The sequence below is a fragment of the Eurytemora carolleeae genome, unplaced genomic scaffold (genome assembly GCF_000591075.1).
Source record: "Eurytemora carolleeae unplaced genomic scaffold, Eaff_2.0 scaffold263, whole genome shotgun sequence".
Classification (NCBI taxonomy): Eukaryota; Metazoa; Arthropoda; class Copepoda; order Calanoida; family Temoridae; genus Eurytemora; species Eurytemora carolleeae.
Window position 1 is genome coordinate 1 of NW_019396161.1, and position 27,161 is coordinate 27,161.

Consider the following 27,161-nt stretch of genomic DNA (forward strand, 5'->3'; position numbering starts at 1 on the left):
TAAGGATTCCGATAAGAAAATCTTGTTCAGATAAGCACTAAGAATTTACACAATATTTCCGATTAGCATGGAAGATCTGCATACAGGGGGGATATAAAACGTCACTGAATTTTCGTCAAGAAAAAATATGAAAAAGGTGTTTTCTAACATGCACATATTTGTTATAAACAATACTGAACGTTTCACCTTCTTCAAGGTTTATGATATTTATTTACAAATTATATTTTTTTCATCGCAATTCCGGAAATTTTTTAAATCATACTTGAAATTGGCAACAGCAAACATTATTTTTGGGTCACTTAACAATTAACATTTTGGTCTTAAGGATACAGTGTAATAATTACTAAAATTGGGGCTGTGTACCATTGGTGAAGCCTGGTGCCCTTTCTAAATTAATGTCGATAAAATTTAAATGGTTTCTACATCAAAATGTGATGAATCCTATTATCATTGTATAGATTGAACGATCGATTCGAAACAAACATATTTTGAATATATATTCTCAAATTTAGATTGTTTAAAGGTCTCCTGGGTGTTCCGGGGAATACTCCCCTTCATCCCTCCCTCCCTCATTCCACTCCCCCTCTTTTCCTCCCTCCCTCGCATCCAAACACAAAACTTCATTCTCTTCTTTGATCCATTTCCATGTCCGCTTAATTTCCTTTATTTGGCTTCTTTTTAGCTTCTCTTTCTGTCATAGAAGTTCAGATTTGGTGCCGTGCCGGAGCAAGAATCATACCAGAGTTGTTTTTTAGCTGAAATAAAAATAAATAATTTAATTTTCTTCCCGCTTTTTATCAGCTTTTGCCTTAACTACACTCTTTAAATGATATTTGAAAATATTTGGCCTGAAAATAACAAGTTTACAGCTGCAGAGAACCATAAATGTACGATAAAAGAGCAGATACACAAATTCTGGAAAGTCGTCTCAAAGTCTCATCCTTTATATCAAATAAATAATTAAAATAGGCGGCAATGTGATTCTGAAGAAGTTGTGCAATTCAAATGTAACAAAGTTTCAATTCGTGTTTTACCATGTAGATAAATAAAACTGTAGATGTATAAAAAAGAAAAAAGAAAGCATAAAATTCCACCAAGGAATTGAGTCTTTCTAATCCCTATATATTGACAATATCCAACCATCCATTTTTTGTTTGAGACAAAGGCTCAATTCCTTTCAACATTAAGCCTAAAATCACATATTTCGACTGAAAAAAATGAAATCGTAAATACAGTTGTACTAGATGTAATACATTATCTCACTTCTCAGTGCCACCCATAGTACTTTATAATCTATTTACTATTTATAACCTATTAACTTTCCTTGATACTGTATAATATAGGCTGTATAATATTTTGGTTTGTTATGTATGGGAGACAGTGTTTGTATTTAAACCTTGTTTATGTTTAATGTTTGAACTGGTTTGGTTAGATAAATCATGTTAATGTACTGCAGTTAGCTTCTACCATTATCCCAGCTGGGTTCCTATTTATTATCATCTTCAACTTAAACACAAACAAATACATAAAGAAATAATAAATATCAAGATAAATACATAAAAAAGAGAGAGAGATAAAAGATGGTATTTGTTCTATTAAATTAACTCAAAATTCAACCCAAGAATTAGTTTACAACTTTATTGTTAATTGAGAGGATACAACGCATTCAAATTTTTTTGATAAAAGCCGTTGATATTTCGTATTTAAAATATAACTCATGATTTTGGAGATATAATTTAAAATATTTAAAGGGACAGACCGGCTATGTAAGGTAGTTAAACTGAGTATGCAGTGTTATGGTCAAATTCTTTAGGATTTATTTGAGTTATATAAAACTTTTTAAAGATCTGTAAATCCTGAGTTTCAGCGCATCCCACCCCTTTATTAGTTTATTTTTAATGGACATATTTTATAACGAAGTGAGTTTTTTTTTTAAAATGTTTTTGGAAGTTGTACTCCTCTTGTTTAGTTTTATTTCTGATTATTATCAGATTACATTATGTACATGTGTACAACATGTTTTTGTTAATTTATTAATTTATTTAATTATTGAATTGTTTGGGTTGATGTCTAGCAGTTTTTGATATTGCAGAGGTTTTAGTCACTTTCATCAGATGAAACACGTGGATAAATTATTTCTAGAGGCTCCTTAAGGAACCACGCTTATAGGGTTCTCTTCCAGGCACCTCGCTTATAGGGGTTCTCTTCCAGGAACCTCGCTTATAGGGGTTCTCTTCCATGAACCTCGCTTATAGGGGTTCTCTTCCAGGAACCTCCCTTATAGGGGTACTCTTCCAGGAACCTCGCTTATAAGGGTTCTCTTCCAGGAACCTCCCTTACAGGGATTCTCTTCCAGGAACCTCCCTTATAGGGGTTCTCTTCCAGGAACCTCCCTTATAGGGGTTCTCTTCCAGGAACCTCCATTATAGGGGTTCTCTTCCAGGAACCTCCCTTAAAGGGATTCTCTTCCAGGAACCTTGCTTATAGGGTTTCTCTTCCAGGAACCTCCCTTATAGGGGTTCTCTTCCAGGAACCTCCCTTACAGGGATTCTCTTCCAGGAAGGTTTTGAAGTTTGAATATATCTTTTTTTGGTTTCGTTTGTTTGATATTCTTTGACATTCATAGATTTAATTTAAATTTTTAATGATTTTAATACATTCTGTTTTAAACTTTTTCTTTTCACTTTTGTTATTTTTATAGTCATAATGTTCTTACTTTACCAATTTTTATCGGTGAACGGGCAACTGTGCCTTATTTAATGAAAAATCTTGGGTTTTCTTGACCTAACCTGATTTTAAAAAGCGTGGATTTTTTTAAACTATTATATTCTCATCCGAAAAAAAATGTTTTCTCAAATATGATCCAGACCTGATTCATCCCGAGAGCTTATTTGGTGCATTAAATATTAAAGACTTTTTTGCAAAAGTTCAGTTTCTCCCAGTTTCCGGAAATGTAGAATCGATCTTTTCCAGCAATGTCTGACGGTTTGAAAGGAGTTCATGGGGAGGGGGAGTACCGAGTAAGGTGAAAGGCAATTGGAATAGATGATAAAAAGGGTACATAGAAAGAACAGCTGGTTACTAGCAAGTTCTTGTTTGTTTTGTACTAAACAGATTTCTGGAAATAATCTTAGCTTTTTGTTGCTGATATTTCAAAATGCCTTTTATATACTTTTAAATAATAAAATAAAATTACGTCGATTTTCTTGTTTTTATTGACGGATTTCTAAGATCGAAAATTAGCATAAAGCAAAAGTTTTCAATTTTAACTTAAAACTTCCCTTGGGTCATGTGAGTTACCACACCAAAGGTTGGGCCTCATTGGTTTAATCGTTTAGACGTTTTTTTTTATATAAAAACATTCATACCATTACCTACAGACCCTAAACTAATATTTGTGATTAATTTTATATTTTGCGAACAATCTCTTTAAACACTAAATAGTAAATGTTTAAATATGTTAGCTTAATGCATAGAAATGTCATATTAAAACTTTAATTTGTTAAATGGTTGATGTTTAGTGCAATTTAACTTTGAAAAATGTTTTGAAATTAAATTATAAAATTTCTCCTTGAAGCTGTAGGTTATAAAATATAGAAACCTGAAAGATCTTGTGTTAAGTGCATTTTCTAAATTAACTTTCTTGAAATTTATTGCTAAAAATAATAGCAATTTATCGGGAGGATTCACCTCTACATCTAGTAAAAGCAATAAGTTTTGACAGCTAGTGATATCAAATGAAATAAATTGATGCATTCGAACAAATGCAGTAAGAAGTGTTCTTTATCATTGTAGAACACTTTGTGATAAAATAAATCATAAATTTTCCCAGGTTTGAAAGAAGATTTGAAATCTCTCTTGAAGTTTTGAATATTTTATGATTTCCCCATATCTTCCTGTTTTATTCTAGCATAAAACAGGGACGGATGTTTTCTTATTTTCTTAACACTTGAGCTGGTTCAGGGGGAAGAAAGGAGGAGGGGGGGTAGGTAGGGGAATACAGAATTTAGAGAACATTGGAATTTTTAATGCATGCTTGATACTTTGAATAACAAACACAATCATATGATATTTAGTATCGTAACAAAAAAATTCTTGACCAATGTTTCTCCGTTTTGGTTAACTTAACCCTTCCCCTGGATCAGTGAATGATTTCCAGGGGGTTTCGGGAACAAACAAACAGACAAGCCAAATTTATATATAGATAATATAAAGTTCAAACCTAAAATTATGATATTTGATAGACTACCGTTTTTTTCTTTACCACGGGCAGCGGTAGTACATTTGAATTTCCGAGCCGGGTCAACCTTTCCAATCCTAGTTTATACTGTATCTCCCGGACATTGGGTAATTAAAGCAGACACTCTATAGGACTGGCCGGTGCAACAAGGTTGACGCGGTCAGACTTTAGGTTGAATTAACTTTTATTGAAGGGTCAGGAGTGCGTTTTACAGGCGATTTATCTGGTAGCATTTTATGAGTGTAGCAATTGTGTTTAATAATTGAATAAAATACACAAAAAGGGTATACAATTATGTTAATAATTGTAAAAAATATACAAAAAGAGTATACAATTATGTTTAATAATTTTATATAATATACAAAAAGATTATACTATTATGTTTAATAATTGTATAAAATATGCAAAAAGATTATACAATTAAGTATAATAATTGTATAGAATATACAAAAAAGAACTTTAAAAGCATAATTGAACCCTTGAAAAAAAAGTAAACTGGATAAATTGAATTCCTATTTATAACAAAAACAAACATGGCAGGATTAGAATAAAAATGTACACCGCAACGGATTTTGGCGCATTTTCTTTTTCCCAAGTTAAACTGAAGTTTGTTAGGTCTGCAGTAAAGGGATAAATCTAGGTTTCTTGTCAGAGATTTTAACAATTGACAGTTTTATTTAAATCCTTACTAGGACGGATAAATACAGATTTTCTTTTACTAAATAGTAACATTTATTGGAAAATTAAATCACACGTAAAAAAAATGAAAAACTTGAACTAAAATTATTCTCATTTTGTTCAGTCTTTCCATTACTAACATGAAGAACCAAGAGGTCCTGTTCAGGGCGGAGTCACGATACTAGAGTTATCGATTGGGAGGAAGCAACCCAATCTAATAAGCATGAATTTAAGAAAAATACAAACATGTCATTTGATGAAAATAGGAACTTTTATAGAAATTGGCTATTTAATAAATAAAATAATGCAAAAAATAGGAAAAAATCTTCATTGCTATGCAAATTTTAAATCAGGGAAGTTTTGGGAATCATCGAGTTTCAAAAATATTTTTAAATTGCAGATCTGAATTGAATTCTCCTTGTTGACAGTACGGTACAGTCCACCATAAGCTAAATCTTGTCAAAGCCCAGCCAATTAGAGCTTGACATTCATGCATGTACGGCGTCGGAAGGCTCTGCCTTCTTTGGTAAAACAGGATGGAAATAGCTATAAGTTAAATTTAAGTGAGGTGCACCCGGTCTCTTTAGTTGGTGCCCGATTTTCCAAAGTGTGTAGACGAATAGAGGGTCAATCAAGAATATGATTCTCATATCCACCACTACAAAAAGATTAATTTTACGAATTCGCAAAAAATGAAGATTAAAATTCCTTTTTATTTATGTTGATTTGTTAAACTCAAATTATAGCTTTAAACTTATCCCCTTTGTTGGACGGGGGGNAAATCTTCTAAATATTATATTTTTGCTTGAGTTTATATTCCCCTGATGATTATTAGCAATTAACACATGATTTAAAGACCAATTATCCTTCTAACCTTTCTTAAACTATTTAAATCAAACTTAATTTAACCCTATAATCTTAAACACATAAATGTATGACAGGGGGGGAGGTGCAGAGGAGAAAAAAAGGAAAGGGGGGGGGTATAAAGAATTAGTTGTATGAACTCATACTCCAAGATAAATATTTAAAGTTTAATCTGAAAATGGATTCTGCTGCGACAAAAGTAACTTTTTCTACTTTTTTATTCTTTTCTTTCTAAGAAACTTGTTAAATCTATTAAAATAATATTATATTAGTTTAAAATATTTAATATAAATATTTTGAAAGAATTTATTTCGAACATTATTTTGAACAAAAATGTTATATACAAAGGTAAAAAACGACTTACGCATTTCTTGCTTATGAGAAAGACTGGAGGAATTATAAGAATTAAACACTTTTCGCTTTCTTCCACATTTCTGAACAGATGAAGGTTTCAAGGGTTCCGCGTTGAATCGGATAGAGGATCCCTTGAACTAACAAATAGAGTCTCTTTAAGAAGCAATATAGACTCAAATCTCTTACTCAGATCGGAGCTTTTGCATAAGACTTCGCTAATATACATTTAACACTAATCATTCAAAGCATCGAGAGCAGAGACTTCTGGCGGCCAACTATTTCGGCGTTAAAGTGCATTGTATACAAAACAAATAAAAAATATTATGAAATATTAACTATATAAGATTGCGTCGTAAAATAATTTATGACTAAAGGTTGTAATATCTGAATGATTTGTTTGAAATTAAATTGATTTTTTTACGATCCGAGTCGTATATTACAACTTTCTGAATTTGTATGGACGCTAAGTTCTTCAGAATAAGTCGTTTTTAACAATTTTCTCCTTATAGACCCAACAGATAGAATTAAGATTAGTAGAGATCGAAAACGATTATTTTTCGCCGTAAGCCTATACCCCCTTTCATTTTTTGCGAACACCCACTTTAATAATTTAAAGTATAGTCCGAAAAAAAAGATAAAAAAATAATAAACGTCAGAATCGCTGTGACTCTATAGCGTTAAATTGAGAAGTGCAAAATTATTTGTTAATTTGTTTATTTTCAAACTTTTCGTGGATTTCTTGACGAGTTTGAGCAAAAACAACGTGTATTGTTTACAAGCTGGAAAAATAAAACAACAATGGAGGCCAAAAATATGTTGAACATCCAAGTTAAAATGTTTGCATTTCTATTCATTATTTTAGACGAACCCCCCCCCCCCCCTCTATCCTCCATTTCTACGATTCTCTGCAATTTATAACAATAAGAATGAATAAATTGTTTAAGTTTACATTAAACTAATTTAGTCTTATATTCAGCACTAAGTTGAAATGTTTCATCTTCTTCAAGGTATGTATACTAAAGAAAGGGGGAATAGGGTTTGTGTACATTCTACGTTGACGTGGAGGAACTGATAAGAAATCAGTCAAAGGTAAAAACAAAAGTAAGTGAACACTTCCCGTCTTCTTTATTTTCAAACTGTTATAAGAAATATTAATATTTACTTTCCAGAACTCACAGAAAGTCAATATTTGAATTTAATTTTTTTTAAATCGCATTTAATATAAAATATTCAGGTTTTTCGAGAGAAATTCACACTGCGTACACTCAGCAATGTTGAATAAAGGTTTTAAAACATTTGTTTAACAGGAGATGGAACCGTGTTCTATATTTCCAGTTTTCTTTGTGCCTTTATATCCGAGTATATTAGCATAATTCAATATCAGGCTAAACATAATATTTAATATTTTCAGTATTATCAATATTTAGACAACAATTTCAAGAGAAAGAATGGAAGTATGGTTGGACGTAACATTATATATCTTTTTATCGATAATTGATTTTAAATCCAAATTTTTAATGATTTAAAAAATATTTTGAATATCTTTTTTTAAAACTTTTTTTAAAATTGGCGCAGCAATTATTTTCTTTGATTGTATGTTTAATGTTATTAGAAACTTCTAAAATATAATCTTCGAACCAACTGACAAATATCAAAGACTTGTAGCCGTGGGTAAAGGCGACATAATGAAGATAAACTTTAGACCAATAGTGTTTCTCTTCAGTGCATAATTACTGTGAGAAAAAACTTTATTTAAATTTAAGGAAAATAAAGGAACTTGAAGGTTGCTTCCAATAAAATATATATATTGATTGCATAGTGAGAGGTTTCGTGAATGTATAATTTTGAAGCGGGCAGAAATTTAACAAATCCATTTCTAGAGTTTATAATCACAAAAATAACCCTAGTCCTGAGATTTTAAAAATTTAATATTCCTTGCTTGCGAGATATTAAGAACTTTGTTCGGATAGAGATAATTTAGGTTTTGTTTAATAAATTGGAATCTGAATTGAATTCTTAAAGAAATTATTTTATGAAAATTATTCTTGTTATATCCACCATTGAAATATTCTTGTTATATCCATTACATATTCTTGTTATATCCACCATTGAAATATTCTTGTTATACCCACCATTGAAGTATTCTTGTTATATCCACCATTGAAATATTCTTGTTATCCACCATTGAAATATTCTTGTTATATCCACCATTAAAATATTCTTGTTATATCCACCATTGAAATATTATTGTTATATCCACCATTGAAATAGTCTTGTTGTATGCACCATTGAAATATTTGAATTTCAGTGAACCTCGTCAATTGAATATCTTAAGGCGTTTCAAGCATTTGTATAATGCCTGCAGCATTCAATACCTTGCAACTTATTATCAATAAATTGGAAAGTTCAGTTTTCAAAGGTAGAATTTAAAAATGCCTATTTTTCTTGTTCAAAATATACTTTCATAACTTCTGATTCATTCATTCATCCGCACAGTAAAAAATTGTTAGTATTTAGACCATATAAAAGTGCCATCGAAACATGTGCCCGAAACAAGTGCCCGAAAAAAAGTCAAGATTGGCACCAGATGTAAGTAACAAGTACCCAAGAAAGCAACTCAAAAAATAATCAAGATCAGCAAGTTTTAACAAAAATTGTTCTATTTTGGCCCTAGTTATAAGAACCAAAGTTTAAGCCAAAAAATCAATATTGACACCGGATACAAGTATATAAAAAAGATTAAACAAAAAGTAATCAATATGAAATAATAAAAAAACGAATAATAATCAGATACCACTGAACAAGTTTGAACAACAAAGAGTCAATATTGGCACCAGATACCAGTACACAAGTACACTAGTTTGAACAAAATAATAATCAATATTAGCACCAGATACCAGTGCACAAGTTCAAACAATATAATAACCAATATTGGCACCAGACACCAGTACACAAGTTCGAACAATATAATAACCAATATTGGCACCAGATACCAGTACACAAATTCGTACAATATAATAATCAATATTGGCACCAGATACCAGTACACAAGTTCAAACAATATATAACCGATATTGGCACCAGATACCAGTACACAAGTTCGTACAATATATAACCAATATTGGCACCAGATACCAGTACACAAGTTCGTACAATATATGACCAATATTGGCACCAGATACCAGTACACAAGTTCAAACAATATATGACCAATATTGGCACCAGAAATAAGTATTGAATAAAAAATTGAGACTAGAAACAAGTATCTGAAATTCCCTGACTATCTCGGAAAATCAAGTTTTATAAGTATTATATTTCTAGGCACTGGTGTTGAAAATATTGAGAATATAATATCTGACTGTAAATGTACATGAAAAATATTAATAAAGGATATATTTGAGTCAGCTCTATTCAACTGTTCCGATCAGCTGGATTAAAGGTCTTATAAATATTATATAGACATATTAAGGTAAACGATAAAAAAGATTATTATAAACATACTTTTTAAAATCCACTTAAACTGGAGTTATTGGTAATGATAACAATGTGTCTTAGCTGGCTGTAAAAAATTTAAAACAGATTGTCACTATTATCCTTTTCTTCGCCTAAACTGAATAACTTGATTCTCTTAAATACTGATTTCTTATTATACTTTCCTCTACTACCTCCCCTCCCCCCTAGTTCTCTTCTAGTCCTGTCACATGCTCCGCCAAATTTAAGCATTTGTCAAGTTTCTTCATATACATACGTAGTTACTAACTTCCTACACATTGAGTACATCGTTCACATTTTTACAATAGATGGAACACTGCATACAAGCTGATAGATGAAGGAACACTGGATGAATACAAGTATATGTGAAGGAACAGTGGATACAAGGATAGGTGAAGGAATACTGGATACGATCTGATAGTTAATGGAACACTGGTCACAAGCTGATAGGTAAAGGAACACTAGATACAAGGATAGGTAAAGGAACACTAGATACTAGAATAGGTAAAGGAACACTAAATACAAAGATAGGTAAAGGAACACTAGATACTAGGATAGGTCTAGGAACACTAAATACAAAGATAGGTAAAGAAACACTAGATACAAGGATAGGTAAAAGAACACTGGATACAACACAAGGATAGGTAAATGAACAATGGATACAAAGAAAGGTACAGGAACACTAGATACAAGGATAGGTAAAGGAACACTGTATACAAGGATAGGTAAATGAACACTTGATACAAGGATAGGTAAAGGAACACTGGATACAAGGATAATTAAAGGAACACTAGATACAAGGATAGGTAAAGGAACACTAGATACAAGAATAGGTAAAGGAACACTGTATACAAGGATAGGTAAAAGAACACTAGATACAAGGATAGGTAAATAAACAATGGATATAGAGAAAGGTAGAGAACCCTCAACTAAGCTTTGGGTGCGTTCTGCAGTAATCTGCAGTACACTGACCGAAGAAAAAGTAGGGTTTAGCAGAGAGTGGTCTAAGCTATAGGCAAGGTTGGGTAGGTATTAGCTATTGGATAACAAAAGTTAAAAGAACAGAAAAGAAAACATGTGTATATAAAAACGTGCATGTACAAGTTTCTTATTGTCTTTATTTTCTCTTCCACCCTTCAACCTTTTGCATAATTACTTTATCTCAAAATCTTGACAAGGCGAGGCTAGATGCAGGGGAGGTGGAGGGGGGGGGGGTGAAAAGCAAAAACGAATTCTCGACAGAAATTCGATTCTATGGATCCATCTTTCTTTAGTTTTTGTTCAACTCTTCTACTGTCTTCTTCACACTGAGATGTTTTAGTTCAATCTTTCAGGTTTCGAGGTTACCAGGTTTTCATGTTTTAAGGTTTCCAGGTTTTCAGGTTTTCAGGTTTCCAGGTTTTCAGATTTTCAGATTTCCAGGTTTTTCAAGTTTTCAGGTTTCCAGGTTTTCTGGTTTTTAGGCTTTCAGAGGTTTCAGATTTTCAGGTTTTCAGGTTTTCAGGCTTGCAGAGGTTTCAGATTTTCAGGTTTTCATGTTTTAGGTTTTCAGATTTTTAGGATGTCCGGTTTTTAGATTTTCAGAGGTTTTCAGAGGTTTTCAGGGATTCTAAGTTTTCAGGTTTTTAGGTTTTTAGGTATCAGATTTTAAGGTTTTCCAGGTTTTCGTGTTTCTAGGATTTCAAGTATTCAGGTTTTCAGGTTCCAGGTTTTTAAGTTTTCAAGTTTTCAAGTTTGCAAATTTTCTGATTTTCATGGGTTTTCGATGGTTTTGAGAGGTTTTCAGGTTTTCAGTTTTTTTACAGGTTTTTAATTTGCTTCTGGAAATTTAGATTTTTAGACATACGTTTTAAAAAAATTCTTAAAATCTATTGCTAATCCTTGAAATAAATTTAAAGGTTTACAAATTGTTCTGACCTCGGGGATTACAAATTGGCTTTCCGGACTGAAAACAATTAATTCTTTAAGCTTTTCCTTTCTTCCTGGGAATTTAAGATTAATATCAATCCAATCCAATCCTATCTTTAACTTTTTTGAAAAATAAACATTTCATTTTGTTAAAAACATTAATGGGAGAACTATAAATCATTATCAAATATTTGCAATTGTTACGAACAATTATTTAAAATACAAGAAAAAGAGGGACTTATATAGCTGCCATTCTATGAAAACGTTCAAGAACATTAACTGTTGCAAAAGAGGGTGCACAGATTGCACTTATTCAGATGTACAAATCACTTAAAGTTATAAGGATGCAGTAATTGTGAAGAATAAAATGCACTTTTGATAACGCACATTGAGGACGCATAAAAATGTGAAATAAATATTCAAATAATATTTCAATACAAATTTCGGACGATCTGCTTAATGCTCACATAGCATAGGAATCCAACTCTCATCCAGATTTGGTTCTAACGAGTTCCCCAATCTAAATTTGAGGGAAATCGTCAAGGGGTTCCTAAGTTATGATCGAACATAAAAAACAGACAGACAGACACAAAGACAAACAAAGAGTTCTTACCTTATAAATATAGACAAGCTTGGGAACCCAGCTTTTTTTGAAGTTCTAGTCAACTTTTCGAACAAACACAATCTAATAAAATTACCATGGTTGTTTCAAGCTACCCAATCAATATTTGAGGCAAATCGCCCAAGGGGTTTATGAGTTATGATTGATGGGACATCCAAACAAACAAACAGAAATCACTACTTTATATTTATATACTAGCCTTTAAGGACGCTTCGCGCCCTAGCGCCCTATTCTATTTAAACTTTTAATCTGTGAGCATCATCTCTTTGTACAATATATAACAATAACAAAAAAAGTTCGCGGATTTAAAAATATTTTTCGCGCATTTTAAAATTTTACAAATCCATTAACCTTTCCAGTGAGTCACATACAAATTTTGGGCCCGATCGGTTCAGCCGATTAGACGTGTATTGGATACAAACGGACAAACAAACAGACAAGCAAAGTATATATATATCGAGAGATATATATATATGTATATTTTGACGAGGCCGTTTGTTTGTGTGTGTGGGTAAAGTTATCTATATGAGAGCAAGCATGAAATTGTCCCAGAAAATTTAAGAAAACTCTCTCATCTTAGATTATAATAGAACTTAGATATGCCTTTCTTTAGAACATAGATATACTTTTCCATTGATCATAGATATACCTTTCCATAGACATAGATAGACCTTTCCATAGAACGTACATATGCCTTTCTTTAGAACATAGATATACCTTTCCATAGAACATAGTTATACCTTTCCATAGAACATGTATATACCTTTCCATAGAATATAGTTATACCTTTCCATAGAACATGGATATACTTTTCCTAAGAGCATAGACATACCTTTCCTTAGAACATTGATATACCTTTCCTTAGAACATAGATAAACCTTTCCTTGGAAAGTAGGTATACCTTTTCCTTAGAGCATGGGTATACCCATTACCCAAGGTATTAAAGCAAGGAAAGTTAATTGCGGTCGCGTATATATTGAAACCAGTTCTCTCTGGGCGGAATTTGTAAACAAGAATAGATGCATCAGTGTTCGTCTAATATCAGGGGAGGATAAAAGCATTTAATTTTGATAATTTTGAAAATTTACATAATAGTTTTCTATGACCAGAATATTTCTTAGATTATTTTTGTGAAAAATGATTCTATGTCAGGCTGTGACAGTCGTCTTGTGTTAACCTTTCCGCCCAAAGACAGTTCACTGCAGTACAAAAAATTCGTACACCTCTGAAATAACTTTCCTTGCATTAGTACCTTGGATATACCTTTCCTTAGAACAAAGATGCGGTTTTCCTAAGAGCAGATATACCTTTCCTCAGAGCATAGATATACCTTTCCTTAGAACATTAAATTGATTGTAGAGAGGTCAAGTTCAATGAACAACGGTACTCTCTAAATCTATGTCTGATGACGGCAATATTCTATGGAATTTTCCGTAATAAATGATGCAACAACGAGATTTAAAAAATATTGTTCTGAAGCCAACATTCCATAATGGAAGATCACTTATTTTCTTTTTATATACATTTATAAAATTAAACGATGTATAACCTTCAGTTTAAACTACTTTTTATATACATTTAAAAAATTAAACGATGTATAACCTTTAGTTTAAACTACTTTTTATATGCATTTATAAAATTAAACGATGTATAACCTTCAGTTTAAACTACTTTTTATATACATTTATAAAATTAAACGATTTATAACCTTCAGTTTAAACTACTTTTTATATACATTGATAAAATTAAACGATGTTTAACCTTCAGTTTAAACTACTTTTGATATACATTTATAAAATTAAACGATGTATAACCTTCAGTTTAAACTACTTTTTAAATACATTTATAAAATTAAACGATGTATAACCTTCAGTTTAAACTACTTTATATATACATTTATAAAAATAAACCTTCAGTTTAAAATACCTTTATTAGTTAGTAATAAATGATATCATTATTGCAGACAAAAAATATCAGCCTAAAAAATAGGTTACCAAAGAGCTTGGATTCTTAAAGCCTGCTTTATTATATATATTATATATATATGTACTAGCTAAAGTTTAAAGTTTAAATAGTATATTTCTACTTCAGAGGTTTCGTGAGATATTTATTCATTGCAATAGGTCGTACAAATGTATTTTTAAATATTTTATGCAATCCCTCTAATCATGGTAATATCTCTAAATAGAAAATAAACAAATTTATGAATTTTTCATAATTTTTTTTTACTTTTATACGTAATAACCCTCCTCTACAAGAAGTCATAAGGCCTGTTGGTGTTTAAAAAATCTAAAATATCAAATACTTTTTGTTGTTGTTTAATGGATGGTTGAGCTACAGATCTTAAACTTCTTGAAAACTTGGTCCACATATTTGTTGACAAAAAATGTAATATTTTCACATTTTTTCATTTTTTTATTAAAGTTAGTGGTCTAATCTTTTTCATGACCCGGCCTTGAAAAATTGGGCTTTGCACATTGAGCAAATAAGTCATGCATTACAACTCCGTACCTTTGCCCTAAGGCCTTTTTCTTTGGGCAGCCCCCCCCCCCAAACTATGCATAAATTCACACCCACCTGCCTTTGTAGGATTTTTTATGAACATTTTTTTGAAATTTTAATTATAACAAAATGCTTAAATAGAGCAGTGAATTTATTCTCTGACTAAATATGCTGTTCCATCGTTTGAATTGAAGGTGTCCAAAAAGCACCCAAAGAGACAGTTTAAATCCCATCTTTTTTAGACGTCATAAGGAAGAAGGAATGATTTAATGATTTATGATAAGTAATTATTATTATTTTAATTTTCTCATGAGAACGTATAGAGAGAGAGAGAGATGAGAATTAATTAAGCTTAAATTAATGGGTAAAAAACAAGATTGTTCTTGCTGGCTTAAAAAAATGTTCCAATATTGAATTATGTTCTATTGAAAGAATTTAACATAAAAACTGATGAAAATCCTAGGTCCAACAAACTGTAAAGTTTAAACCCCATAAAGGCTGGGGGTCTGAAAAAAATATTTTTTTTTTATCTGTAGCTTTAATCACAAAAAATTGTATGGGCTTTTTTAGATTTTTTTTTTCGCAGACCGGACTTTTTTTCCGCCCTACACCCTACACCCTACCCTATAAATAAAAAAATCCTTTAAATTACTATTTATTAAACGTCACAAAATTTCACAGTGAGTGCTAGGGAAAAAAAACACAGCCTGTTTAGGGTTAAACAAACAGTCAACGTAAATCAACTTAAATTACCGTAAATCAACGTAAATTCGTGTAAATCAACGAAAATCAATGTAAATTAGCGTAAATCAACGTAAATCAGCGTAAATCAACATGATTAAATATAAATCAATGTAAATTAACGTAAATCAATGTAAATCAATGTAAATCAACGTAAATCACGTAAATCAACGTAAATCAACGTAAACTAACATGGGGGGGGGGGCTGGGACGAGCACGGAGACCCCCCAGTAGGAGATCAAGGTCAGTAATCAACATAATTTAACGTAAAAAATCAACGTAAATCAATGATTTGTTCCTTTAAACCAAAGGCTACATCCATAAAAATGATAGAAACCAAGGTTTTACAATCAAGGTTGATTGCTTACTAGTTGGTGACCAGATTTTATAACTGTGCAGTATCCATTTTTGACAATCTGGGTTCTTATTTTCTCTCTATCTTTCACTAAAGTTTGTGCACAAGAATGAAGGTAAATTTGCCAATTTTCCGCCAATTTCACAAAAATCTCCAGAGAAAAGAAAAAAAGAAAAACTATATTGTTGTTGAGAGCAAAAATAAACTAATAAAATATTCTTTCTAATTTAAAGGGACTGACTGCGAGTACTCGTAAATAAATTTAACTTGCATGAAATGATATTCTAAGGATACCGTAAAGGAGTTTTAATTTAATAGTGATAAATGTCCCTGTCTGAAAATTGCAAATATACGACTTTTAAAAAAAAAGATTATTTAACCGCATAAAATTAATAAAAAAATTTCAATGTTTTATTTTGTATGTTATCTGGAAACTCCTCTATGGTATTGGTAGATTAACAGTAGGGAATAACTCGGGATTGTAAAAACATTTTTCAAGTCTAGAAAAGTATAAGTAGTCCTTAAAACATAAGAAAGTGACATAATTTCATGTCGCCTTTGCACCACGTGAGATATTTTTGTGAACACAATAAAAAACGAAGACTCGATAGAATTTCCAATATGTGGTCTGTAACTTTTAAACACGGGGTGAGAAATAAAGATACTTGTCTAGAGCTGAAAACTTTAGAATGGTGGATATCAAGATTAATGCTTAAACTCCTGGTTTTACTAAACCCAAGATTATTTTTAAACGCATTCGATCCAAGAAAGAAGTTCAAAATTTAACCAATCAGCGTGTCATGTTAAGATGTACTCTTTAACTTTTGAAAAACCGGTTTTGATTTCTGGTGTTGATGGTGTCATATCAATTGAACTAAATAAACATCGATTGAACAAACGTAAGTTTTGGATTAATGCTTATTAACACTAACGTTTAAAATGACAGTCCTAAAATATGTTTTTTTCTTCATAATTTCATATTAACATGATTAAATTTATACTTGTTTAAATGCTCTAAAAGCCGGCTTGTGAACAGCTGACTTTAATTTAATCGGATATTAGTTCAATCGATATAGCATTATATCTGTAATTGTTATCAAACGTAACTTTTATACAGTAGAAATATCCAAAAAGAGGATTAAGAAGAAAATCAAAAGTGTGTTCATTGGATAATCAGATTAATCAGATCGTGATAAAGGATACAAGGTGTGCCACGAAACATGACAGTTGGTGAATTGTTCTGAATGTCTTCTTCCCTTCTTCGACATACTTTATACTTTATACATACTTTATTTCTTTTAAAAAAGGTTTAACTTACATGTATTTTAATGTGAAATCAATTTTATTAGTATCTTCTGGAACAAAAAAGGAAAGATTGCTTCAAGATGTTTTTATTTTACGACTTCAACATATATATTGTTAAAGTTACGGAGCTCGGATGAAAGCTGAGGACCTTGCTGGCTCGGGTCCTTGCTGGAACTGTCTTGTAGATCTCTTGTTCAGGATTGAGGTTGCCTGTTTGTTCAAGGTCTGGTTCACCAAGCTTGAGTTCTTTGTTATCCAGGGTTTCATAAAAAATACATAAATTTAATATAATTACAGTTTGTTAATTTAATAAACGAAATAGAATTGGTGCAGTTTTTATATCTTTTAGTTTTTGTGAAAAATATATTAAAGTTTGTGTTTTTGTATTTGATGTTTGTTTGATCCGGAAATATCTGGTTTTTTATGTGGATGTAAGAGTTCTTTGTCTACAGAAAGGTGAGGCATAGTATTTTTTTGAAGGTTAAGCGTGGGTAGTTTAAGAATTCATGCTTATGAAAACCCACGCATTTCAAGTTATCAACTTCAGTATCAAACATCTTATCAAATTATGGAAGAAGACATTTTAAACTATTCACCAACTGTCATGTTTCGTGGGACACCCTGTAACCAAAGAGAATAGAATATATTTTAGAGGGGAATTTCCTAGAAAAAAAGTGTAAAACGGCCATTTTGTTGTACTGTTTTCATACTGCAGGTGTACTTCAAACGATGATTTTCCGTTATCAAATGATGTTTTTTATTCACCTAATTCATTATAAAGTTTATTTAACAGTTTAAAAATTCGAAATTGAAATGAATAGTCTAGGGAACATACTGTATTAATGTACTCTACTGCATATAATTTGTGAACATTTACATGATTTGTACACTTTGAACTCCCTTTCAGGCTGAAAGGGACTGAAAAAATTCATACCGAGAGATTCTCTAAATTCCACTCTAATATATATTCTATTCTCTATGCCTGTATCTCATTCTAAATTTTTCAGCTCGGATTGCATTTTTAAAAAGAAAATCTAATTTTTCCAATCTCTTGGCTCTCTTTCTTTTATCTTGACTTTTTTTTAATAATTTTAGGATTTTGGACGAAATCTTTTTATATTTAACATAAATCCAAAGAAAATAGAATATCTATTTACAATGCGACATTACTACCTTGGTTACACTTCTTTCTAAAATCCTTAATCTTTAATTGCATGAAATAAAAAGAAAAATGTCTGAAAGATTATGCTTATATAAGACTGGGTGTACAATACAGAAATAGTAAATAGTCGACATAGTTTCAAGTGACCTAAAATAATGCCATTTATAAAGTGCACTGCAAAGTGCAAAATGAGTGAATTGTAATACGGAACTACCAAAAACAATTTTAAATTATAAACGGTCGGTTTTTAATCTCAAATAATATGTCGCAATTTCTCAAAAGTTTCTGAAAGATCGATAATAAGAATCAAAGAATTATAATGTAAAGATAGTCATTTAAGAGGTGTACGCATTTATAATACTGCATGCAGTGTACTGTCTCTAGGCTGTAAAGTAAACACAAGACGAATGTACCAGCCAGACATGGAATCCATCTTTCAGATAAAAAATCAATTAAATATTCTGGTCATACTCATAGAAAAATATTATGTGAATTATCAAAATAATCAAATTAAATGCTTTTATCCTCCTCGAATACTAGAGGAACACCGATGCATCTATTCTTGTTTACAAATACCGTCCAGAGAGAACTGGTTTTAAAAATGTTCGGGGTTTCTGCTAACATTGTGGCATAAGAAGATAGATTCTGTATTGTTCTTTCTTTTCTCTGCTGAATAAGTCTGTCAGTCACTTTATTAGAGATCCGCACAATTGACAATTATCCTTTAATTATGCTCTGACAAAGGTTTCAAGGGTATCATTGTGAATTGTAAAATTGTAAAACAACGTTTAAAATCCTTTTAAATTCACCTTCAAATTTTATCCTGTTCTTGAATATTTAACTCAGGTGTTTTATATTATAGTTCTTCTTGTTTGTAGAGAAAGGAAATAGTTAGTCAGTTTGCAGGAAGTCGAGCAGGAAGAAAGCAGGAAGTGCCAATTCAGCAGTACAGGACTTGTGAATGGTATTTAGAGCTAGTTTTCGTCACTTACTTACTTACTAAAACCATTTTATTACAACTTTGCACAAAGAAAGTTTTACAAATTAATTGTTAAAGCCGGGTATAATAAACTTATTAATGGCTTTCTCTCTGCTGCATTATTAAGATTCTCAAAAACATTTCCGAGGCTTTGTTAAGGTTAGGACTTCAGAAAATTGGGATTTTTTAGCCAAGTGTCCAGGTTTTTTTCAGAATATTTTTTCCTGTGTCTTTCCTGGTAATGTTACATCGTCTATACGCAACATCCCCCCTTCTGAACTTCCTACCTACTAACTTTCCAACCTACTGCAATATCGGACCTACGTCAGGCTAGGGGCCGGGAGCCTGCAATATCGGACCTACGTCAGACTAGGGGGCCGAACGCTGCGGCCACAAGTCCTTATAGCAGTTGTAAAGTGTAAAACCACGTGCTAGTAGGTCGGTATAGCAGATTTGGCGTAGGTCAGAGGAGGAGTATAGTATAGCGGATTTGCGTAGGTCGAAAAATACACCACCATCATAACTTTGTGAGGTTCAGTGTATACGTTCTTCTTTATGTGTACTTTGTAAACAGTGAACAGTGTTCAGTGTGCACTAAGTGATGTACTCTATAACCTACAGAGTGTTTATTTTAAGCAGATTTACACAAGTTAGGAATAATATTTCAAATTCTAGGAAAGATGATACAATCAGGCGCGCAACTAGGGGGGGGGCCAGGGGGGCCAGGCCCCCACAGATGTGTTGACTTACTGAATATCAGGTTGGTAAGGTTAGTTTTTTATTGTTTAAGTATAACACACATTTTTCTTGCCCCCCCCTAAAAATGTTAAGGGGGGGGCCAAAAAATTTTTCGCGCTTCGCGCGAAATATTTCCCCCTAGCCCCCCCCTAAACAAATGTCTAGTTACGCGCCTGGATACAATGTTAAAATTAAAATGCTCCATTTATTTTAATTTGATCAACATAAAAGTTTAAAACCAACCTGCATGTCATTTAAACTCTCACAAAACATTAATAATCAGTCTCAGTGGAGCGGAGACTGCCTGTAACACAACACAGCTAACTACGCAAATTATTATATTCTTATTTGAACATTTAAGCTCTTTAAGTTATAAATTAAGAACTAAAATTTTTCAGTTCAAAACAGTCTGTTAAACATTTATAAGGAATATAAGGCTTCGCGTCATTAATCTTTGTACTTCTAATTCTTTATGTTATACCCTTAATCATTTTACCTTCATAACGTATGAAACAATTTAATTGAAGATATTCAAGGTTTTCCTATTTTCATGGTGGTTTTTAAAACAACTTTTTTGGAAGCAAAATCTTTTATTTAAAATTATTATTTTAGTTATTTTTTCCTGTAAAAGTGAACTCAACTTAGAATCTCAATCCCAATCTAAAAGTGAACTCAACTTAGAATCTCAATCCCAATCTAAAAGTGAACTCTACTTAGAATCTCAATCCCAATCTAAAAGTGAACTCTACTTAGAATCTCAATCCCAATCTAAAAGTGAACTCAACTTAGAATCTCAATCCCAATCTAAAAGTGAACTCTACTTAGAATCTCAATCCCAATCTAAAAGTGAACTCTACTTAGAATCTCAATCCCAATCTAAAAGTGAACTCTACTTAGAATCTCAATCCCAATCTAAAAGTATTCTTGCGGTTCTTCAAAGTTCCCCAATAATGAGTTATGATTGGACAATTGGACAAAAATACAAACAAACAGACAACAGAGATTACAACTTAATATGTATTTATGTAGAAGACTTAACATAAAAATGACGAATCTTTGTTTTGCATGTTTTATAAATTATAATCCTTGATTTTTTCCTTATCTTTATATCATACGTAGATTAGGTATATTTCTATATATCCTAACTGAGATACCATTAGTTGAAATTATCATTCCTACCCTTCGTATTGACTTATAGTAAATCCTTTACAGGGTGACCCAAAAATAGACTGTACTGAAGGAAGAGAGCTAAATTCTACCTGTAATATTTAAGAGTTTTAAGTTAATATTGAATTTATGATACAGCGTAATTATTCAATAAAAAAAGGTTTTTAATTTGTTAAATTACGTTCTTTGTATTTTCCTTAAAATATGCAAATCACTTTAATTAAATGTTATTGTTAATAAGATATGAAGAGTTACGCAAAATTACGCCTAAAGTCGATTTAATCTCAATACATTAACTCATAACTCATTAAGCCCTTGACCGATTTGTCTCAAATTTTGATTTGGAATGAATGGGAATATTTGTAGTTTAGTTTGAAACAACTATGTTGAGTAGGTCGACTGTTATAGGGAGATTTCGCAGGCAAAGCTTGGTTCCAAAACTAGTTGAAATGTTATTGTTGAGCAAAGATTATTTTTCAGGGTTAGAAGATACAATGTTACTGCAGAGAGGGTTTACAGGGTTCATCAGAGAAGAAGGTTTAGCCCTGGTTAGATATATCAGTTCGGCTTCACCTTCAAAAATAATAATAATATTAATGATAATAATAATAATAATTCATCCAAAAAAAATCAGGCATTTTTACTTTAGTGACTAAAGCAGGAGATTATGCCTCAGCTGCTTCTTATCAAAGTATTCCAAAAGAACCCTTTTATAAATCCATGCTAAGGAAAGTTTAAATATTTGGTTTAGGAGTTGTATTCCAGCTAAATTCAGGGGCGCAAACAGGAATGCTATGGGGATTACTCCCCCCCCCCCCAACCTTATCCTAGAAAGGTGGTTCGCAGCAGGGGAAGTTAATCCTCTGGTAAGTAAACAAGGTTAAAACTGGACACATTTCTGTATACGCCCCTGCGATATATTTACAAATATTGACTCGGATCAGAAAAAAAATGATTATTTGAAACCAAACATTTAAACTGAATATATAGAGCTGCTCAGGACAATTCGTACATGCTTAAAATGCATATTAACATGAATGAATTGCATAAAGTTCATGGTCCTATTTTTAGAATGGGGTAAGCTGATTTTTGTTTATATTTTTTATTTATAATAATAATTCAAAGTAATGTGAATATTAAACAACTAGAGTGAGACCCATACAACTGTGAAAAAGGAAAACGACAAAAAAGCCTCAAGTTATAATTTAAAGTAGTCCAAATGAATATTAAACTCAGGATTTGTATAGTTATTTCGATGAAAAGTATAAATAACAACATCAAATACGCATACAATTGATTGAATTTGTTTTCATATTCCGCAGTTGTATTGATCTTACTGCAACGTACATAAAACTTTTTAAAAATAATTAATAATTAATAATAATATTTCCTGATAATAAACAACTACATATTGTCAGACTACCAGGGGTAGGAGAGGCAGTTATGTTAAGTAATCCTGAAGATTTGAAAACATTGATCTACACCGATGACAAGGATCCAATAGAACATGGATTTAACTTCTTCGTAGAATACAGGCAAAAAATTAGGAAGGATTTGTACCCTGAAACAGGGGGATTAATAGGATCACATGGAGAACAGTGGTATCAGGGTAAGTTTGATTTTTATTATAAATCTAATAACTTAAAATAATTTGGATTTATGTCACGTAGATTGTTAAAGGAATATTTGATTCATAACCAATAATGTGGATTTTCTCTATTGTTCCTTTAGCAAAAAAAAACGTCAATGAATTTTAAAGGAAATTTTTAAAATCAAAGACCACCTGAGATTACTACTAAAATTAAATTGTTTCAGCTCGATCAAAGGTTCAACAGGATATGCTCCGACCTAAATCTGCATTATTCTACATTGATGAAATCACAGGAGTATCCAATGATCTACTGAACCTTGTGGCTTCAAACATGAACCAGGACAGAACAATTGATGATGTTACACCATTGATGTACAGATGGTCATTGGAGGCAGTTAGCGCCATCTTTTTAGACACAAGGTACACAGGGTCACCCACAAAGGATGCAAGGGCAGCTTTAGGGATTTAAGATGGGGGGGGGGGGGGGGAAATAATCTAGTCGCGCGAAGGGGTAACAAAAAATTGTATCCCCCTGTAATCTTTTTAAAAAAATGTACCCCCCTCTATTTCTAAAAATTTCTATTTACCATACTAAATTACAGTAGGCAAATGTCTTAAAACTCCATTTATTCATCTAATAACGATGTAAAAAAAAATATTATGGATTGAACTTCATTCCTGAACGTTATGCATATCATATCATATTACTTTAATGAAGAGAATATTACTTTTATTTCCTGCTTAAATCATGCTATTATTATTGATCTTTAAAAAATAATCCTATTTTTTTCTTGCAGGAGACTGTAAGTAGTTTCTATGTTTATTTTCAGAGTAAAAAAAGTAAAAAAAAAGAATTTTTGTTTCATATAAAAAATTATAAATATCCTCACTTCTTCCAATCTATGATAATTTAGTTTTCTTGGTCCGCTTGCAATAAAGGCATTCAAAACACTGTTGTCCGAAATTGAGGCAAGTCTTTCCGGCTTGACCAACCTGTCGGTGGTCGTAGATGACTTGGTCAAGGTCAAAAGTCTTCAGACTAATAACTTTGAACAAAATCGAGGGGGTACACCCCCCCCCTAATTTCACTCAGGGGGAGGGACTTCCACCTGAAGTCGTCTATGAAAGGATGAAACTGTAAAGACGACCTTATCTCTTTAATTTTTGGGTAACCCTATATGCCAAAGACAAACATTAAATTAATACTTTAATTGACGTCATATTTTAGGATTGGATGCCTTAAAGCAGACCCTCCCAAAGAAGCAAAAGGTAAACATTGTAAAACAAAAACAAACAAAAAATTAGTTGATTTTATGAAAATAAATTGAGTGGATTTTTTTTAAATTTAATGAAAATCGAATTTTGTTGGAGGCAAATATTTGAAAATTTGATCATCTAGAAACCTTCCTTGGGGTCCCATACGAAATTTGTCATTTTTTCGTTTATTGGACTCAAACAGACAGATAGACGAGCAAAGTATATTTATATAGAAGATAGCTTAAAAGATGGGAATATAGGGTTTGTTTACATTTTACCATGAGGTATAATGACAGTTCAGGAATGGTTTTATGAACAATAACAACGATTTTACCAAGGTTAAAAACTCATGAGCACTGCATGAGGACCTAACCTCCGCGATTACGAGTTTTAATTTTTTACAATGAAACTAGTTAAGATCTCTCCTTATCTGCAAAGAAGACTTAAATCAATTTTATTCTCATCTCCTGTTTAACTCCGAAGCCAGCTTTAATAGATTCTATTCTTAGAAATGATAGCACATACAGAAATTGCCTTGGGCTTTGCTCTAAATCAGTTAACGTTCGGATTGCCATTATGGAAATTGTACAGAACTAAGCACTTGGATGATTTTGATACCGCTTCTGAAGGAATTCACAAGATCACTTCAAAATTCATCGCTCAGGCCAAAGATAAGTTTAAAGCCAACAATATCACTGAGACTGACAAGATGAGTGTTCTCCAGAAGTTGATTCACAAGTGTGGAACAGAGTCCAAGATCCCTGAGGTTATGGCAATGGATGCCATGATGGCTGGTATTGATACAACAGGCAATACTGCTGCTTTTATTCTTTACCATTTAGCATCAAACCCTGTACAGCAGGAGATACTGTATAAGGAAATCAAGGACAAACTGGGAGATAGGAAACTTACTCCGGCCATTCTCAATGAGATGAAATACTTAAAAGCTGTTCAGCATGAAAGCCAAAGGCTGCTACCGGCAGTTGGTGGTCTTGGTAGAACAACTCAGAAGGATATGGTATTGAGCGGATACCAAATTCCAAAGGGTTCAATGGTGTCTTTTATGTGGACAATGACAATGCGATCTGAAAAGCATTTTAAGAACAGTGATGAATTTCTACCTGAAAGATGGTTACGAGGCTGCCCTCAACAGAACAATGCTCATCCTTTTGCATTTACTCCATTTGGTCATGGATCAAGGATGTGTATTGGAAGACGGTTTGCTGAGCTGGAAATTCAAATTTTGGTAATTCAAACCCTCAGGTAAATATTCTATTCAAACCCTCAGGTAAATATTCTATTCAAACCCTCAGGTAAATATTCTATTTAAACCCTCAGGTAAATATTCTATTTAAACCCTCAGGTAAATATTCTATTTAAACCCTCAGGTAAATATTCTATTTAAACCCTCAGGTAAATATTCTATTTAAACCCTCAGGTAAATATTCTATTCAAACCCTCAGGTAAATATTCTATTCAAACCCTCAGGTAAATATTCTATTTAAAATCAATGGTTTGTAAAATTTCACCAGAAGCGATGGTCCGCAGAAGAAAGTTTTTTAACAATTATTCAATAGCACGGACGAAAAATGTGACAACAATTTTACAGTAAACTAATTGTTGTTTTTGGAACATATTTCTTACTAGAAAGATATGAAGAAATCAATGGTAGAATCAATCATTTCTTTGTCATCATTAGATTGAATTTTTTATTCTTTATTTATTTGTTACAGATTTCTTTCAATTTTTTTAAATGTTGTCCTTTCTAAAAAATTCCAGGAAATCTACAGAAAACATTTGCATGAACAATCAAAGATTTCAGAACTGATAACTGAATAAAATTACTTATTTTGAGGATAAGAGATAATTTTATTTTCTAAACCTGTGTTCCCATAACAACTAATTATAGTTAACAGTAGAGTTTGTTTCACATTTTTCATCCGGGTTAGAAAATTATTTTAAAAAAACGTTTCTCCTGTGGACCATTCCATCTAGGGAAATTTTACAAACCAATTTACGCTCTTACTTAGAAATTATACACCGTAGAAACGTCTCATTGTTATATCAAATGAATCCTATAATGTTCTTTCTTATACTGCATTCTTAGTCCAAACATATGTACCAAGCCGTTCCCTCCATAGATAAATAAATAAACATAGATAGCTTATGTACGCAAAATCACCAAGAATTGTACAGTCCGCGAACTCATACTTCTAGGGGTCAAAATGTACATCAATGATATATTATATATATATAATCTTCTGTTTGACAGAAAAAGGGAGCTGAACGGATACTTTTAGAATGATTTAGAGCTAGCCTTGTAAGATTGAGGGGAGGATGATTCATAACCACTGGTATTCTGACATCTTCCACATTTAGATAACGGATGGAAACCATTTCAGAACTATTCTGCAGATTCAGATATTACACTCGGGTTCCAATATTCCTTTTCAAGTTCAATATATAATCTTCTAGATTTACAAGTTACAGTTTACAACAATTAATTTGATCCTATTCATATTCCTAACATTCTATTTTTCACTACACGCAATATGTACTTTATTTTACAACGCTTTGTGAATTTGGATATTGATATATTTTGCAAAAAATATGATATTTTCTGACAGTGTACAGTGAGAACCAGAAAACTCTGGAATAGGAAGTCGACATAAGTGATTTGACAATTTACCATAGTAAAGCTATTTGTAACAACATCAAATGCACTTCAGTATTTCTTTAATGTCGTCTTCCTACATTACTGCAGTTTTCTGGTTATTTCTAACAAAGTTACATGCTAAATTGAACCTTTGTCTAGGAATCTAAATGATCCCCGTTTAGGGTTTGCGACAAAGTAAATAGAAATTTAATATAAACTCCTGAAACTTTTACTTAATCTGAAAATAAAATATCTTGGACATGCGTTATTATTCAGAACAAAAAAACTGTTTTCTATGTGAAATATATTTCAAATGTTTGAAAAAGCAAGATAATGACACGTAAAAACATTTGAATGAATTAAGGGCAAAAGGTGTAAACATTTTTTTAACCTTATATCTTTAAAATACAAATAATGATGGAGATTTTAAAAATATTTAATTTTAATTTCATATTTTATTGAATTATACTGAGACGAAATGTTTAATATCTCAAATAATCTTTTAATCCTGTAAGAATCAGGGTAATATTTTGTCCTTTGTTTTGAGTAT

General features: G+C 31.7%; 1 protein-coding gene and 1 long non-coding RNA gene across 2 annotated transcripts; one reads left to right on the plus strand and one right to left on the minus strand.

Annotated features, from left to right (window-relative positions):
• Positions 1-629: 629 nt before the first annotated feature.
• LOC111696846 (uncharacterized) lies at positions 630-17,608 on the minus strand. The gene is made up of 3 exons (XR_002764176.1): positions 17,075-17,608; positions 12,150-12,221; positions 630-755 (listed from the first exon to the last, which is right to left on the minus strand). It is a non-coding gene; the product is annotated as an uncharacterized LOC111696846 (long non-coding RNA).
• A 2,337-nt stretch (positions 17,609-19,945) lies between these two features.
• LOC111696843 (probable cytochrome P450 49a1) lies at positions 19,946-25,475 on the plus strand. The gene is made up of 8 exons (XM_023466590.1): positions 19,946-19,971; positions 21,588-21,686; positions 21,754-21,835; positions 22,098-22,184; positions 22,526-22,716; positions 22,923-23,118; positions 23,927-23,967; positions 24,465-25,475. The coding sequence occupies exons 2-8, from the start codon at positions 21,602-21,604 to the stop codon at positions 25,220-25,222; spliced, it is 1,440 nt and encodes a 479-aa protein (XP_023322358.1). The 5' UTR covers positions 19,946-19,971; positions 21,588-21,601; the 3' UTR covers positions 25,223-25,475.
• Positions 25,476-27,161: the final 1,686 nt, after the last annotated feature.